The 18,020-nt window shown below is 38.2% G+C and overlaps 1 protein-coding gene across 47 annotated transcripts in view; it reads right to left on the bottom strand.

Annotated features, from left to right (window-relative positions):
- The window catches only part of NRXN3 (neurexin 3), a 1,474,105-nt gene that overhangs the window by 1,022,741 nt on the left and 433,344 nt on the right, over positions 1-18,020 (bottom strand). For all 47 annotated transcript variants that reach the window (XM_067462930.1, XM_067462932.1, XM_067462927.1 and 44 more), the window contains one exon: positions 15,731-16,114. In XM_067462930.1, coding sequence (XP_067319031.1) covers positions 15,731-16,114 — 384 coding nt within the window. The remainder of the gene's footprint in view (positions 1-15,730; positions 16,115-18,020) is intronic.

Raw genomic sequence — 18,020 nt, 5'->3', positions numbered from 1 at the left:
AGAGTAATTGTTACTTCACTGACACTACGTACTCAGTTTAGTCGATACAAAGCCAACTTTACATTTTCCCACCATTACAGATAAAACAAAACTGTGAACAACTTTGTTTCTGCTGAAATCATTATTCTTCTGACAAGGCAGTTTATGGGGTTGAGATTTTATTATTGTTTTTAAGAACCCACTGCCTCTGGCTTTCAAGAGTAAAGGAGAGAAAATAAAATGTTAAGGGGAAACAAATGAAAGCTGTATAAATATCTTGTCTAAATCTTTCTTATTTCTCTTTAATCTACTCTTTTTTTGCCCAGTCACTGCACCTGAAACTGTGGTGGACTTACTATAAAATGACACAATATGTGGACAATAGCTGTTGATTGTCCAAATTCCGTAGCTATATTCCCTTGGTTTCTCCCCAGATACTGCCAAATGGATCTAGTACTGATTGCACAAGAAATATTGTCCTTTATTTACAAATAAAGGGGGCCTGTAAAAATAAAGGGAAATTCATGATGATGACATATATATTTTAATACACCTTTCACAACCCTTCTTACACAGATTAATGATGCAAAATCAATGATAGCTAATTAATAGGCATGGGCAATCCATATTTCTAAAGTACTTACAAAACTAAAGTTCTGGTGGTGAAAACTAGGGGGTACTAGTTTCTACAGTGTTGCTAAAGTTCTGGTGGTGAAAATTTCAGAACTCTAACAAAACTTTCAAAATTTCACTATAAATGGCAGTTCCAAATTCGTTCTGTCATAAAAATCACCAATAACAAAATAATAATGACATTTTGAAAGTTTTGTTAGAGTTCCCAAATTTTCACCTCTAGAACTCTAGCAACATTGTAGAAGCAAAGCACCAGTGCCCCCTAGTATTCACCACCAGAATTTTAGTTTTGTAAGTACTTTAGAACCATTTAGAACCATGGATTGCCCATGCTTACTTTAACGCTAGATTACAGTTGCTAAAGAAAAGGTAATATGAGCTTGTAGCTTCATATTTTGATTCAGGGCTTTATAGGAGCGCAAGATGCTAAGTGGGTGGACCTTTTGCAATATTCCTAAGGCATCTCATTCCTCACTTTCTTTGACATGAACTCAGTTTCACACAGAAACAGGGTTTTCAGTGTTTGCTTGTTTTGAATTGAAATTAACACTGCCTGGATGGAGAGATATTTCAAGATCCATTGTAGTCACATTTAAAATAAGATGTGATTATTGGAAATGTACAGTACCTGCAATGTATTTTAATCCTTTGTCAACTTTTAATCATATTTTCTGGCTATGCCTTAAGTATCTTATCAAAAATGAGATCATCAAATTTTAATTCAATGTACTAAGATATGGTTCCAAATTTGATCTTTTCCTAATCTAACCTCTTGTCATGGGGTTCTTCTGTTTAAATTAGGCAATACTTTTCTCAGTTCTTCAAGCACATTACATTTCAAGACATTGTGTTTCCTCCTTCTCTGGAGTATGAGAATATGATTGCTACTCTGTGAATTATTCTAACTGAGGTCACAGCATGGTCAATCAGGACTTGGGAGGTCTCACATTTAAAGGTCAAGGTTTCAGAAAATTAAGATCCATGTTAACATAAGGCATAGCAGCACTGTAGATATGACAACAAGCTCTTATAATCTTTCTTCTTTACTTTTTATATTATCCTCCCAAGTTCTTTGCCTCATTTCATTTTTGGTGACCTTTGCATTAATGGAAGGATTTTCATAAGTAGCATGAAGTAGCCCTGACATCATGAAAACTGCAACACAGGAAAGGAACCAAATATTTTTTAAAAACTATAAGTAACTCCTTTGAAAGACGTATGAATTGAAAGCATTTAAACATTAAATCAATTGTCCTGTGTTCTTCCTTTAACAATAAGATTCGGGATACGTGCCATTCTCAGTCTGCATTTTAGCATTAGGCTCTCTTATACACATCAGGACAATTTTTGTCAATAGATGGATTGCAATAAATAAATAAATAAAGAGCCAAATGAAGCATATCCTGAATTCAGTACATTTTGCCAGGTGTGACCTTTTCGAACAATAGTGACAGCTGTGCTATTGCATCCATATTCCGTATCAGACAGCCACTCCTGCCCATCCATCAAAATGTCCAAGGGGAGACTGCATATCTTCATGTGGAGAAGGATAGGAGAGAGTAAATTAAGGGCAAGTCATTAATGTGAAATCATTCCACTTTTCCTGCAATGAATAGAGAAGAAACAGTGCAATGTTGGACCAGCCGTGCTGACTTCCCAGTTGGACAGGAATGGATCAGGGTGAAGCACAGAGACAGAGTGAATTCATTTCATAGATAACATCTCCAAGACCAATATGGGAATTTTAAATATTGGAAATAATTTCTCATTACAAATGAATCCACTTCTGCCTAGCCACTTTGCAATCAAGGCATTTCACTCCATCAATGCCAGCGGTAACTGCTGGGCTTGACAAAAAACAGAAGGTGGAAAAACAGGAGTAGTGAGCAATCAAGAACCATATCTGGGACATATTAGTTTGGGGTAATGACATACCTGTATTAGATGTATTTGACTATTTCTAGATGTTCTTATTAATACAAAATAAATCTATAAAAATTATAAAACTTTTAAAAAGAAACCATATTTGGGCAAAGCCAATGTTGAAATTTGTTTAATTCAGTTTTTCGTTTTGTTCCATCCATTTGGATGGCATGAAACAAAAGTCCCATTTTTCAATGGAAGAGAAAATTTCATAGTTACTATTGCTTTGTTTAGTTTTCAGGCCATGTGGCTTCACTCACGCTGCCTTCCACATGCTTCATAACAGGAGGAGGAGGAGGTATTTGGGCCAATCAGAGCCCAGGAAAACAGTGACATTGCCAGGCTATATATGGGGAGACTGCCCCCAAAGAGCCCATTGTGGGCACATCCTTCGGTGCAGCTGGCTGGCTTGCTGCTGCTCTGCTCTCTCTCCTGCCTGCAGTGTTTGCTTGCTTGCCTTGCCTTGCCTTGCCTTCCTTCCTTGCCGCCTAAGTTCCCTTGCTGCCAGGGGAAAGATTTGTATATTTTTTTTTGCCATAGTTTGGCTGCTTGGCATATTTAAATATTTTTCTTTAAAGGAGCTGAGAGTTTGGAAGGTGTGGGATGAATTTGGGTGCTCAGGCACATGCATGGGATTTGGGGGGCAAGGGGATGAGTGGGTCTTTGAGGGGTGGTGACCCTTTTGCCTTCTAGGGGTTAGGAAAGCAGGAAGTAGTAACTTCCAATTTCCATACTTGGAAAGATTTGGGACCAGAGACTCTCAGACCCTTGGGTGTCCTGCGGGTGTCCTCCTTATGCCCTCAAGCCCTTTCCTTCTTTAAAAGGGATAAGTGAAGTGGCTCTTTGTGGGGTGGAGTGGCCAGCCAACCACTCCACCACTGAGCTGAAGTCATGCTTCACCCCTTGTCCCTGAGCCCTCTATTGCCCCACAATATTCTGAATCAGTGAGGCTGATGCTGATAACTGGCCTGCTCTGGCTCGCTAAGACATGGCATGGTATGCTGGCAGAAACATGTTGTATTTAACTCCCAATCATGGCTAGATGTCACACAATACATTTTATAGAACATTTCTTGCCCAGAAAATCAGTGTTTTTTAAATGAGGGGAAATGCTGCTATTGCTAATGCTTGCCGCTGCTGCTGCAGCAAAAGCTTTTAAAGAAGTTGCTTGCTGTTATATTTTTATTAGGAAGTGATATATTGGGGCTAGGTACCAGGCTCTTTGTGTGGTGTGTGTGTATGTGTGTCTGGAGCATCTTTCACATTTGGCAGCTCCCTCCTGCTGCTGCTGCTGGATAACTTAAGAGGGCAGGGCCATCTGGGAGAAAGAGGGAATGTTTTAAAGGGGATTTTATTTATAAAAAGAAAAAAAATCCTAAAAATCAGAAGAAGACCCAAATGTTTTAAAAGTTAATGGTCTAAAAATGGTCGATTTGGCCTCTATGTGTGGTGACTTTCACCCCTCTAGCCCTAAAACTGAGGGGAGGGGAGCCTAGGAAGCCCTCCCATTGTTGCCAATGGTCCAATTTTTTTTTTTGTTCTTTCAGATGCGGAAGAAAACACCCATTTGGATAGGCACCCCATTTTCAGAAGTGGCGAATGAAAATGAAAATGGTGTCAAATGAATGAAATGAAATGAAACGGATAGCGATTCCATAGAAAAGCATGAGACTACTCAACATAACATGTCTTGCATCAGGGACAAGTAATGTACAATATTGACAATTACATTCTCATTAGGGGTGGAATGGTGGTCAAGGGAAATACCAGCGGCAGTGGCAGGGACTAAGGTGAATGGGGACAACATTTTCTTTTGCTTTTCTTAACCCCCCTTTCTCTTGGGACAAGTCTACGTGGGCAAGAAAACCTGGACTAACCCTGAATAGACTGCTAAATGTCCTCACAATTTACTTTCACTGAATATCATGGTTTTCCTGGGTTAACCCGGCTTTGTCCCACATCAGGCAAAGCAAGAGGATCATGTGGGATTTGCTAGAAACTCCAAAGTATCCCATAACTTCAAGGCTGTTCAGACAGCTGAATTGGGTCTGATTTGAACCAGCCCTTTACCCAGACAGGACACTGATACAGTTATCCTTTACTTATGTTCAATAGCACATGAAAAAAGGAATGGATCATACTTTTGTTGGCAAGACTACTCCAAACCAGATACAAAGCTATGTGCAAGTTTCTATGTGCAAGTTCCTAGTCACCATGGGCACCCTGTTTTGACATTACCACACTTTCTCCCTGGCTATATGGTGCTTCTTCTCAGGTTGGAATGGGGCACCCATGTTGGCCAGAAGCCTATATGGAGCACCGTGGCTGACTGGGAGTAAATGTAGTGGGTCAGAAAAAGACCTGACAGTCCAGTGGGGTAAAAACTGGTCAATCTGGATGGACCATGTGGATGCAAATGTGGCATTGCAATGTATTTGGCAATGATCCAGTTGGGATTATTTATGTTCCAAATTGGTGACAGGTGACAGGTTTAGTAGTCAGTGCAGATAGTCCCTAAGTTTTCTATTTAAACTTGTCATTATTTTAGTTTCTCTTCCTCTTTCCCTCAGAAGAGATGCTCAACATTCAACCCCTGTTCACAAAAAAAAAATAGTCAAGTATATGTGGTGGTAGAGTTCACCCACCAGTTGCTTAATTATAATGTGTTCCTACTGTGATAACACGGGGATGAACATTTCTGTCCTTATCTTTAGTCATTCCCATGCTGTAACAAAATAAGTTTCCTCAGTAAGAATTCTGCAAATGATGGAGAAAAACTGAGTTATGTAGATGAGGATATGTCTTTCCCCTGACTCTTAAGAACAGCTTTGTGAACTCTAAAATAGAGGAAGGTCCAGGATAAATGTTAGTGTTTTCAATGGCACATAGATGCACATTTTAATGTGTGTAAAACGTTAGTCCTTCAAAATAACATAATAATAATAATACATTTATTAGTCACATCACCCTGTAAATCAAGGTGAGCGGATATAGGATGGTGCACTTATAATTTTAATCCTAAAGAGATCACGGAGCAAGCAAAAGGACCCTAGAGCTCCATGAAGGGGTACGAAACTACTGCTCCTTCTCTTATTTTCCAGTCTCCAAATTTCAGATGTAACTTTCTCTTCCCAACATGAATATTGTTTGGGGCACCCAGCAACAAGAACAGAACTGAGTGCCTCTTTCCCCGAAGGGAGGCAATCGCCATTTTGTGATATGGCTCAATTTATTTAGTATTTATTTTGGGCTTTTATATCCCATCCTATCTCAACTTCCACAGAGGGACTCAGGGCGGCTAACAAATCGGCACCCCATGGTGCCCATATCTGAAACATATATATACAATTTAACAGCAGTATCGCAATAAACAGTATAAAACAATATAAAAACAATATAAAAGCATTGAATGTTGAATGTTATGGTTTGGAACATGAGAGAGAAGAGTTATATTTGTCCAGTTTAACAGAGCTTTACAGTGATTGCTTCTCAGCCTTTTGGCTAAGATCAAGTGTAGTAACAGAGCTTTACTGTACCACATCCTGCTCACACAATCCAGTCAGGATTAAAATTCCATCTCTAACTAAGAATCTTCCTTCCTTCCTGCCCCCACCACCACCACAGTGAGCCAGCAAATAAGAGGTACAAAACAGCCATATTCTGAGATAAAAGGAATACACAAATCCAAGAAATTAATTCCCTCTCCCCCCTTTCTCTTTCTCTCTATATATAAACACACACACGCCCCACAAAATATCAACAGTAATTTTAAAAGCCTAGTATTCTGCTTTGCAAATGGGCAAATGTTTGCAGAATATACTCAAGTATTTTTGCATATAACTAAAAGTTGTACCTGCCGCCTACAAACATGTGCTTTTTTCTGGAAGCTTGTCAAGTGCAGAGTTCCACGACAATGGAGCTATAGCCCTACAAGCAAATATCTTGAGGTAAGCATTGTTGAACTCGATAATACTTAATTCTGAATAGATAACTAAATGATTGTAAATGTTCATAATAAAAATGGCCATGGCGATTCACCAGACATTCATCAGTATCATTAAAGTAAGTGAAGGCGCTGTCTGGATTTAGCCTAGATTACCTGGCAATTCTAAAGCACTGACCTAGCTCACAATCGAATATGCATTTTAGTGTAGCTGTGTATAACCTATATTTATTAAAAGTATGAGCAATTTTACTTCCAATGCATAATCTCCCTCCCACCCCTACACATGTGCAGTATATGAAGTCAATACTATAAAACCACAGATCCCCTTTTAATCATAGCATCATGGAAATAATAAAGATGAATGGCTGGAGTTTTAAATAAACTTTTACTGTCCATTCACCTTCCCTAAATGTGGATTAATTAGTTGGCTGATTTATAGTACATTAAGAAATCTGAAGGAGCAGCCAAGCACACAGGGTCGTTTGAAATGATTTTTTATACTTGGAAATCTTTTTCATGTATTAAAATGTAATATATGACTAATACAGACATTGCTACCAGGAAAATCCAATGAATTATCAAGTTCTTGCAGATCTTGTTCAGAATCAATGACAACTATAAAAGGAATTGTGATTCCAGGATGTTGTTATTGCTAACTACTATCAAGTTGTCATCAACATCTGGTGACCCTTATGAGTGAGAGTCCTCCAAGGCACCCTATCAGCAGAAGCTCTGCTCAAGTCTTACAGGCTTCTTTAATTGAGTCTATTTGGAATACAGGGTTAGTCAAAATGCATAGGCCAATAAGCCATTCAATTGAATGGCTTATTGGCCTATGAATTTTGACTAACCCTGTATAGTCCTCCACTTTTCCTATTACTTTTTATCTTATCAAGCATTCATGTCCTTTCTAGTCCTTTTTGCCTCATCATACCAGAGCATGGGTCCACTTTAAACCTGGTTTCTGCCTTCTGCAAAATTCTGAAGTTTATAGTTTAGTGAGGCTCGGGATGTTCCGGGATGAGCAGTTTAAAGACCCCTTCCTAAACTACAAGCCCCAGAATTCTGCAGAAGGAAGAAACTGGATTTAAAATGGATCCACACTCTAGTGTGATAAGACCCTCACTACACTTTTAGCAATATACAGATGATCATTTGAAATGTACCCTTCATAAATGGTACAGGCAGTCCTGCAAAGAGTTCTTCCTCTTAACCAGACAGAGAGACAAATCAACAAATGCAACTCACTCCACACAGTAAATAATTCTGTAACACTTATTATTATCCTGTTATTTTATAGTTCCTAAGTTAATTGGATACATAATGAGCATATGTGTGTTGGCATTAAAGAGTTTTTAGGAAATTCTGCAATAAAGGCACTTGGCAGATTATAAACAGGAGTTGAAGCCCTCTCTTTACTAGCACATAACCAATCGCTGATGCATTGTCCTTCATAAGCAGCACCCAGCAAAACAGATAATGAAAAACAGTTGGCACCAAGGTTAAATAGAAAAGTGAGTCAAAACTGAGAATCATAGAATCAAAGAGTTGGAAGAGACCTCATGGGCCATCCAGTCCAACCCCCTGCCAAGAAGCAGGAATATTGCATTCAAATCACCCCTGACAGATGGCCATCCAGCCTCTGTTTAAAAGCTTCCAAAGAAGGAGCCTCCACCACACTCCGGGGCAGAGAGTTCCACTGCTGAACAGCTCTCACAGTCAGGAAGTTCTTCCTCATGTTCAGATGGAATCTCCTCTCTTGTAGTTTGAAGCCATTGTTCCGCGTCCTAGTCTCCAGGGAAGCAGAAAACAAGCTTGCTCCCTCCTCTCTGTGGCTTCCTCTCACATATTTATACATGGCTATCATATCCCCTCTCAGTCTTCTCTTTTTCAGCCTAAACATGCCCAGCTCCTTTAGCCGCTCCTCATAGGGCTTGTTTTATGGTTTATTCTTCATGGTCTCTGAAATTTGCACATATGTGTCTTGTATGCAGGTGAAAGACAGGTTGGATTTCTCTAGAGCTCTTTCAAACCTCCTTGTTACATAGTGTATGTTGTTACTTGAACCTTGCCACTTGAATTCAGATTTTGGTTACTTAATTATTTATTTTACAAGGACACAGATAATTTTCCTAAAGTGAACTTGCAACAGAAAGTTTTTTAAAGATAAAGGATGGGAAGTAAATCTGGTCAGTACTTTAAAAGGGATAATTGCCCCACTTATTAATCATGTGACTATATACCATGACCAGATCTTGGAACATTAATGTGATCATATTAATACCACATTGATGTTCCAAGATCTGATGACAGGTCATGGTATATCTTAACACAATTAACAATCACCACCATTAACATTCACCACCAGTACTAATAAGCAAATCATTTAATTTGTATCATTGGCATTGATTAACTCATTATTTGAAATGTTAATTTGGGAGCAAACTTGGGCATTTACAGAGAATGGCAAAGAAGTTGTACCCAGAAGCACATATCATTATTGGCACTTTGAAAAGTTCTTTATAAAAATCCTTTGATTTTTGCCTTCACAACCCTGCTAGATTATCTGAAGGGAAAGTGGTCTCCTTTTAACCAGAGAGTAGATGAATCTATTTTGTAAAATGATAATATACTAGAAAAAGCTAAGAAGAGACTCAAATACTTTGCAAAGAATATAGAGAATGGTGTTGAAATTAGATTGGTCTGAGATGCAGCAAGGCTGTTATGAAATGATTTTTCATTCAACAATCTTCAATATTAAAGAAGAAGTGAATAGAACACCAACAAAAACTCACAGAAATTATTCTGAAGAAAGAAGTGAAAAAATACTACAGAAAAATATTTCAAAAAATAAAGATTGTACAAGCACAGTTTATACTGACAATAAAGGAAAGTGAGAAAAAGACAAACTCTATGCTTTAGGTTCAACCTATCTTCAAGACTGTATCCCTTTCTATGAATGGTGTGGGCTTTGAGATTGACAGACGAGATCCTTCTCTCAGTCCTAGCATCGTCTCAAGTGCGGTTGCTGGGGACGAAAGAGAGGGCCTTCTCTGTAGTGGCTCCCCAGCTCTGGAATACTCTCCCAAAAGACATTACGGTAGGTTAGCCCCCACACTTGAATTTTTCTGGTCCAGCCTAAAAACATGGATTTTTAAGCAGGCTTTTGGCCTCGAGGGGGCTGAAATGGACCCATATGAGATTGACATTCTGGCACTTTAGTTGTGAATTGATGACAGCTAATTTTAACTACAGATGGTATGTGTTTTAAATGTTGTTGTATTTTAGGTTATGTGTTGATCATTGTTTTTAAAATAATTTTATGCATTTTTTTATACTCCTGTATCAATTTATGTTACATACTGCACTTGGAGTGCTTTGTAAGTACCTTTTGGGAAATGATGGCAGAATATAAATAAAGTTTTTATTATTTAATATTATTATATGAAAATTAAAGAATTCTGAATCAGTGAAAAAGCCTGGGAAATCACTAGATAAGGAAATAGAGAAGAAATTGATGTCTCCAATACATAAAAAAGATAAATGACAGGCCAGTCTTAAAAACATTTCAAAGGAATTGCATAGGGTGTTAAGGAGAGACTAATATCGAGTAAAAAGACTGAGGAATACTTAAATCAACAAGTGCTGCAACAGTTAATAGAAACTCAACAAAATCAGCTAAGCAAGAATCATAGCAATTGCAAAGGCTAAGAGTGGGAAGGAGCCTGGGAAACTATGTTTTTAATCTGTTTTATTAAATTGATAAGTTTTGATTGATTTATAATTTGAAATGTTATATTTATTATTTGTATGTATAATGCGGCAATAAATTTTGCCATAATCTTTAAGCAGATCTGAGTCCCCTTCAGGATGAGAAGAACGGGGTATAAATATAGTAATATAATATATCTAGATGGATGCTGAGTTATTATAAGAGGTTTGAGGAGTAATTATGTGGAGTTCTACAAAATATTTTAAGAAGAGGATATAGAAATAAAATAAATAAATAAATAAATAATTGATTGATTTCATTATCAATTCCCTGTGTTGAGATGGGCAAACCCGGCAAATTTCACATATGATGGGAATGCCACTTGTACACTTGTAAACAGTATGATGGTGTCATGCTGGAGGGAGGGACTGAGATGGGCAGTATTAATTCCTTTCTTTCGCCATTACCATTTTGGGACCATGGAGGAAGGAACAGTAAGTTATTTATTTGTTTCACAAAAACAAAATTGGGGAGGGGACAGTGGAGGAGAAATAGCTGTCCCATGTGATGGGAAGGCAAATGGATAATTTGTGAAGTAAGCAGAATGGCACAAAACAAGTGATGGGGGTAGGAAAATCATTCATTTAATTTCCAAACAAGGCATTGCTAAAGGGTAAAACTATGATCCCCAACACTTTACTAATTGTGTGGGATGTCCATGGAATCCCAGAGTTAGAAGACACCACAAGGGCCGTCCAGTCTACCCCCACCTGGTAGGAACACACAATCGAAGCACCCTGGGCAGATAGCCATCCAGCCTCTGCTTAAAAATCTCCAGAGCAAGACTCCACTACACTCCAAGACAGCATAATCCACTGCCAAACAGCTCTTACCATCAGGAGGTTCTTCCTACTGTTTAGGTGGAATCTCTTTTCGTGCAGTTAGTAACTATTGGTCATGCCTTTTCCTCAGTGTGACATCCTTTCAAATATTTAAACTCTACTGAAATTAAGGACTTCTGCCCTAAGCATATATCTATGCTGGAGGCGCTAAAATGCCTAAGGAGGATATATATTGTTGTGCATGGATAAATTTATTTATTTTATTTATCGTGTTAGTATCAACCAGACAATAAATAAATAAATGGATAAATGAAATTGCAGATATGGAAGCAGTGTGTTTGTGTGTGTGTGTGTTGGGAGGGTGGTGGTTTAAAAATGAACTAGCAGTCATGTGTATGTGAGCATATGTATGTATGTAGATCTATTTGATTTAGAGCTTGGGAAACTGAATTTCCAATCAAAGAAATATTTTCTTATTTGTATTAGATTTGGTGTTTATTATTTTAATAACACACTCAGCAATTATGATTGATGTGTCATATATCATGACATCATCAGACCTCACTCTCTGTCACATTACCTGAAGAAGAAGACTCCAGTTCTCAAGTTTTGGTCCTGAAATCTCAGGGCCTAAAATTCTCCAGATGCTCCTGACTTGGCAACCCTAATCACAGTTCTACTGGATAGTCAGTACGGTGTATACAAAATGGGAGATGATGATGATGTTCCTTTACATCCCACTTTCCCCCAAAACTGGGTCTTGAGATGGCTTACATATTGTTAAAATCAATATAGATTTAAAAATACAAAACAGTCAGTAAAGAGATGTGTATATGTCTTTGTGTGAATGCACATGTGTTTCTGTGTTTGCCTGATATATAAGCTTAAGCTAAAACATTCTTAGTTCAATCAATGCAAAGTATGGATTCCTTTCACCTCATAGCACTTCAGGGATGATTTTTATATCTCTTCTATGCAGGTTTTGGTCTGCACAATTATCCACCTTGAAAATAAAGGATGAAGGAGAATGTTTTTAAAAAGAAATCTGGACATTAACCAAATTGAGTTACACTTTCTTCAACCTCTGGCATTTCTAGTCCAGACTCATAATGTCACTTGACTAATCTAAATACAATGCATCCTCCATGCCCTGGTTTGTGCACTGCTTGGGTTTTGTTTTCAGAGCAGCCTGCAGACTCTGACACAGTGGTTTTGCAGCAGAGCAGAAAAGCACATGATCTCCATAAGGCAGCTCTTTCCATCTGCAAAGCATCCTCATTAGCTCAGCCAGCACAGCTACTGTGTTCACCTAATGCTGCAGCTGCTGTCAGAATCTTTAGGGAATGAGGTGTCAAAAGACATAGAAAATGCTAATTACTCCCTCAAACCGTGTAGAACTTTTAATGCCTCTGTAAACCCATCTGTCCTTATACCAACCCTCTAATTTCACCCTGTACTACATCTCGTCCACTCTCAATCTGCCTTAACTAAATTAAAACAACTTTGTGTGCTGATAAAGTCTTCTTCCTTGTACATTAGAACCTCAATTGTGTTTTCCCCTTAAGAAAAAGGGGCATAACGGTCTTCAAATAAACAGGTATACTTGCTTTCATACATAAGTTCCCATGTCCAACTTCATTGCTAAAGAGACATAAATCCCCCAGAATTCTTTGATAGTGCATATGACTTTGCTGGGATATAGAGCCCCATGCCCTGCTTCTGAAGCATCCAGAATCATTAACACGTGTAAATGCATCATGAAAATGAGATACTTCATGAGGCCAAGACTCAGTTCTCACTGAGAACTTGATTAAATGATGAAGAGGTGCATAAGTAATACCAATGGCTAATTAGTTATGACAGTTAAAAAGAACCTCTAATGCAGGAGAAGGATGGCTCATGGACTAAACTGGGGTTGTGGGTGTGCCTATGTAGGACTACTCTCATAATTTCAAACTTGAGTACCCCTTCCTCTTGGTTCAACCCATAAGCTATCACGCATACATGGAAAATTCATCTAAATACTTGTAGCTTGGAGCATGCAATGGGTTTGGCAATTACTTTCACACCTTGTTTATCCACTTCTTTAGCTGGCATCTGGTGAGTCTTGTGTCAAAAATAGGGAACTGGTGGCCCTACAGTGTTCACCCACTCATCAATAGGAGCACCTACTACTGACTTTGGCCACTAATCAGAAATGATTGAATCAGTAGTCTTTATTTGGCCACAGAATAGTGGATTGCATAGATCTCTTTCAAACAACAACAACAACAACAACAACAACTTTATATTAATATCCCACCACCATCTCCCCGAAGGGACTTGGTGTGGCTTACAAGCAGGACCAAGCACAATAACAGCAAATTAAGACAAGTAAAAACCATTAAAATACAATAAACATATGACAATCTAATTACACAAATAAAACAGCAAAATATAAAGACAAGACATCATTAGAATAAATCAAAGCCAATCTCAATAACCAGAACCAGGACTATAGTGGGCAGATCAAAATAAGAGAGGGCTGGGCATGGGCTTGTACAAAAACAGATTACAGGGCCAGGGCTAGGATGAAGTGCTGAAACCATTCTTGAACAGCAATTGTATATTCATTAGTTAGAGTCTAAGTCCCACTGAGTTCAATAGAGCTTACTTCTGATTATGGAACTGCATCATATTTATTAGATAAAATGTATAATATAACTGTCTTGTAATGCATCCACTCCTACTGCTAAAAATATATAAAACTTCAAAGTTTGCCTTTGTGCCTGTTAAGTAGTAGCATATATTCCAGTAAATGCTACCAACTTGTTACCTTGTTTATATCCCACCTTTTACTTTGAGCCATGCTTATTTCTAGTAATTTGCAAAAGGGAATTGAAATACATATTTGTTATCTCATGGGAAGTTCTCTTAGTAAAGCAAATCAGCAAAAAGAAAAAAGAAAAGAAATCAGTTCTTCATTGTATCATTTGACATATGTAGTAGATACATTATTCATTTCAAGTGTAAGTTCCAGAAAGACAGGATATCTACAAATATAATACAAGAGTTGATAAGACAAAAACAAACTAATAAGATCCATTTATGGGCACCCACTAATCTATTAATTAATTCATGCTGTCAAGCTATATTATAAAGGTATTTGTTGTTAGGAGAGACTAGCAACCTCATTACATTTACCTTTGAAAGCGTCCCGGGAACCTTCGCCTGGGTCATATGATAAAGTCCTAGCTTAAGAAATATTGCCAAGAGTTCGTATTTGAAGCCTAATGAGAACGTTTCATGTAAATACAAAACTGAACTCTAATACAGGCTGAACATCCCTTATCCAAAATTACAAAATCCCAAATACTCCAAAATAGAAAATTGTCTACATGGCTGGTAGAGCTAGTGTCCCTTTGCTTTCTGATGATTCAGTGTACACAAACTGTCATAGTCCAATGGACAAAATTATTTAAATTGTATGTATAATATTACTGTAATCATATGCATGTAACTATGCTCCTTGTAGCAATGCTGGCCACATGACTTTGGAGGTGTCTACGGACAACGCCGGCTCTTCAGCTTAGAAATGGCAATGAGCTCCAACCCCTCAGAGTTGAACACAACTGGGGAAAACCTTTACTTTTACTATGCATATAACGTATACATAATATAAATGCATCTGTGTTTAGACTGTCCCATTTCTAAAATATCGTGTTATGCACGTATATGCAAATATAGTATTTCAATTTTTTAAATCCAAAATCACAAGCATTTCTCAGGCATTTTGAATAAGATATACTCAACCTGTACTAACAAAAATTGAGAAATTTATCTAAAACAAAAAAAGTTCTATTTTTTTTCTAGAAGTAACTGCAGCCACAAAATTGAGTTTTGTATTTATATATATATATATATATATATATATATATATCCCTCAATTCATTCTGAGCACGGCAGCAGGGACCATGCAGAGATGACAATTAATGGCACTGTCTGGAATTTGAACAGTGTATATAGATTAAGTGTTGTATATTTGTTATGCTCTTTCTCATTTAGCCAACAATGAATATGTCTCTTGGCTGCCTACGCTGGCAATAATTGTTCCACAAATATCTCCTATACCTTTATTTAAGCTAACCATTACAAGAGAGGATGAGAAATGTAGTGTGGCATTCATTGTATTCAGGAAGGCTCTACCTTTCTCTTACAGATTTGCCCTTGGCAAATCAGTCCTAATTCATTATACCTTGATTATTCCAGGCCAGACACTCAGGGATATAAAAAAGATGCAAAGAATGTTCTCATGGGTGTTGGCAACAAGCCCACTATAATTTCTGCAAATGACATTATGAAAATGTCTAGTATGTGATTCACGTCATATATTATGAATTATACCCCACAAGGCATGGGAAGCATTGTGAGAAACAAATGAATACATTTGTTCTGAAGCAACCATGTTATATGCACAACCTTGATGCACACCTCATGGTGATCAATCTGAATACCCACCTCATGGATGCTTAACATCATAACACTTTTAATACAAGTACATGCTGTTAGCTACTAGTAGAAGCAACCTGGCATGTTTTGACCATTTTCCTCCTTTTTAACTTGACTCTAATATAACATTTATTGGGGCTATTGCACACAATACAAGGGCATCAACATTTTGCTCTAACCAAACATCTGTCTGGATTCTGGACTTACCCCGCTCACATGTCCTTCCCCAGTATCCAGTCCCAGTGCAGTCACAAATGAAACGGTTCCAACCATCCTTGCAAACTGCATTGTTCTTACAGGGATAACTGTCACATTGTTTGGAGTTGACTCGAATGCAGGAAGATTTGACACCAGCAGCATTCTGCTGCTCTGCTAGCTGCCGGATGTTCTTGCTCCGCCCATCAATGAAGAGGTCTCGAATGCAGCCTACATAGCCATAGTTCAACATGGCTGTCCAGAGCTCTGTAGGGAGGACAAGTCCTGCCCGGTTTTCAGGCAGTCCTCCAAGATACATGTCTCCTTCCAGATCCAGGATTTCACTCTCCCCACTAGCAGTGAATGGTGTTCGTCTGCTGTTCACTGATATGGTACCTGAAAGAGAGAAATAACTTTAAGCAAGAGCCCTAATAGTAAACCAAATCATGTTTGTGCCTATTTTTAATTCCTGAAGGCCTTAATACAGAATCTTTAGACAAAAGGAGCTTGTCCTGGAGAGCTTTGCTGCCTATTACCAAATTTATTAGACAGCATATTCCCAGAATATTAAAATTTATAGACTGGAAGATTTCTGAAGGACATCTAACCCAGTCCTCTGCAATGATGCAAGAACTTCAGCAATCTATTTTTACACATGGCCCTAGAAATTCCTATATTAACAATCTGGTTGCCTGGTGTCAGAAAATTTGGAAAACAAAGCAAATGATTTATCTTCAATTACAAAAGATGTGTTGTGTGGTAGTACACATCAACAAAGAACCTTCCATGATGGTCTGACACAAGCATCATCAACAACCCAAGTAAGGTCAATTCAGCAGGACTGAACCAGGTTTGGCTCTACTGGACTCTACAACTGCAGGATGAAGTGTAGCCAACCTCAGGGATGGCCCAGAATATTGTTACCAAAGACAGGTCCAAATTGAAGGGTATGTGTAGGTAAAATAAAACCAATCAATATAGGCCAAAATAAGGTGGGGAACATGATGCTCTGAGTCCACAAAGGCCACTTAATAAAGCCTTCTTCTATATTTTAAAGTTGGAGGATGCCTTGGAGCTTTCCCAAAGTTCCAGAGTTTGCCCAGACTTTGTGGTAGTGTAAACAGTTGGGTTGGTTAAACGGTTGAGTAGCCATCCTGTTCTCTCTGAGCTCAGGCAGCCTGAGGTCAAGCACATACCTCTCCCTTGTGTCCTCAGATTAGTGGTGATTGCTGGCACAAAACTGCTAGTAACTGTTGTTTGTAAAATCTACTGTTGCTGACTGAAGCACCAGAATGATTGGAGAAGAGAGAGGGGAAAGATGTGGTAGGTCCTCCTTTTTCCCCCCTCAATCACTCTGGAACTTCAGCCACCATCAACAGATTATATGAATAACAACCACCAGCAATTCCATGCCTGGTAATCACTGCTAATCCAAGACACAAGGGGGAAAGGAAGAATGGCCATCCAGGGGCGTGAAACTGGGTTTGGTGCCAATGGGCCATGTGGACTCCCTTCAGCAGCTGGGCTGGGTTGATTCTTGCAGTATGAACACACATCAACCACTGAACTGGTTTGGCACCCCTAGCACTGTTCTGGACTACAGCACTATGGATCAGCTGAAAGGTATGTGGTGCATGTAGATGATCTTTAGTCTTTGAAAGCTTATGCCACAACTTCTTTTTCTCAGTGAATCTCAGAGGTGTTACAAGATCCTTTAGCATTCTGATATTACAGAGTAACACAGTTATGCCTTTGATTTATATCCCACTGAGCTATATGATTTTTTTTCTATTTCTCATATTATTCATCATTGTCCAGAGGACAAATATATAGCACATGTGCACACAGAGATGCAAGTAATAATGCTTTTAATTGAATTTATCCTTGCCGGTTAATTACATTTAAGCCAACTTACAAAAATCAATTATTTGATTACTTATTTATATTCTGGTAAAATGCTGCAATTCTGGCAACAGGTGCAAGTGATACAAAACTGCTAATATTAACATCTGCAGAGTATGAATCAAAACACAAATTCCTTATAAAACTGGAACTCTCGGAGGCTTATTCTTCTCCCAAGGGAAATCCAAGTAAACTGGGTGAGTCTATATTATTTGTTAAAGGACCATTTTCTTGACAATATAAAAACATCTGATTCACCAACCCCTCAAGAACTCACCACAAAATTTGTGATAGATTAATGTAATATTATGTACAGCACAGGCAGCCCCCAAGTTACAAACAAGACAGGTTCTTTAGGTTTGCTCTTAAGTTGAATTTGTTATTTAGTCAGAACAGGTAC

Source organism: Anolis sagrei, chromosome 1, assembly GCF_037176765.1.
Source record: "Anolis sagrei isolate rAnoSag1 chromosome 1, rAnoSag1.mat, whole genome shotgun sequence".
In the NCBI taxonomy this organism is placed as follows: domain Eukaryota; kingdom Metazoa; phylum Chordata; class Lepidosauria; order Squamata; family Dactyloidae; genus Anolis; species Anolis sagrei.
Note: the sequence above shows the minus strand (reverse complement) of the source record. Positions and strands in the feature narration are given on the sequence as shown.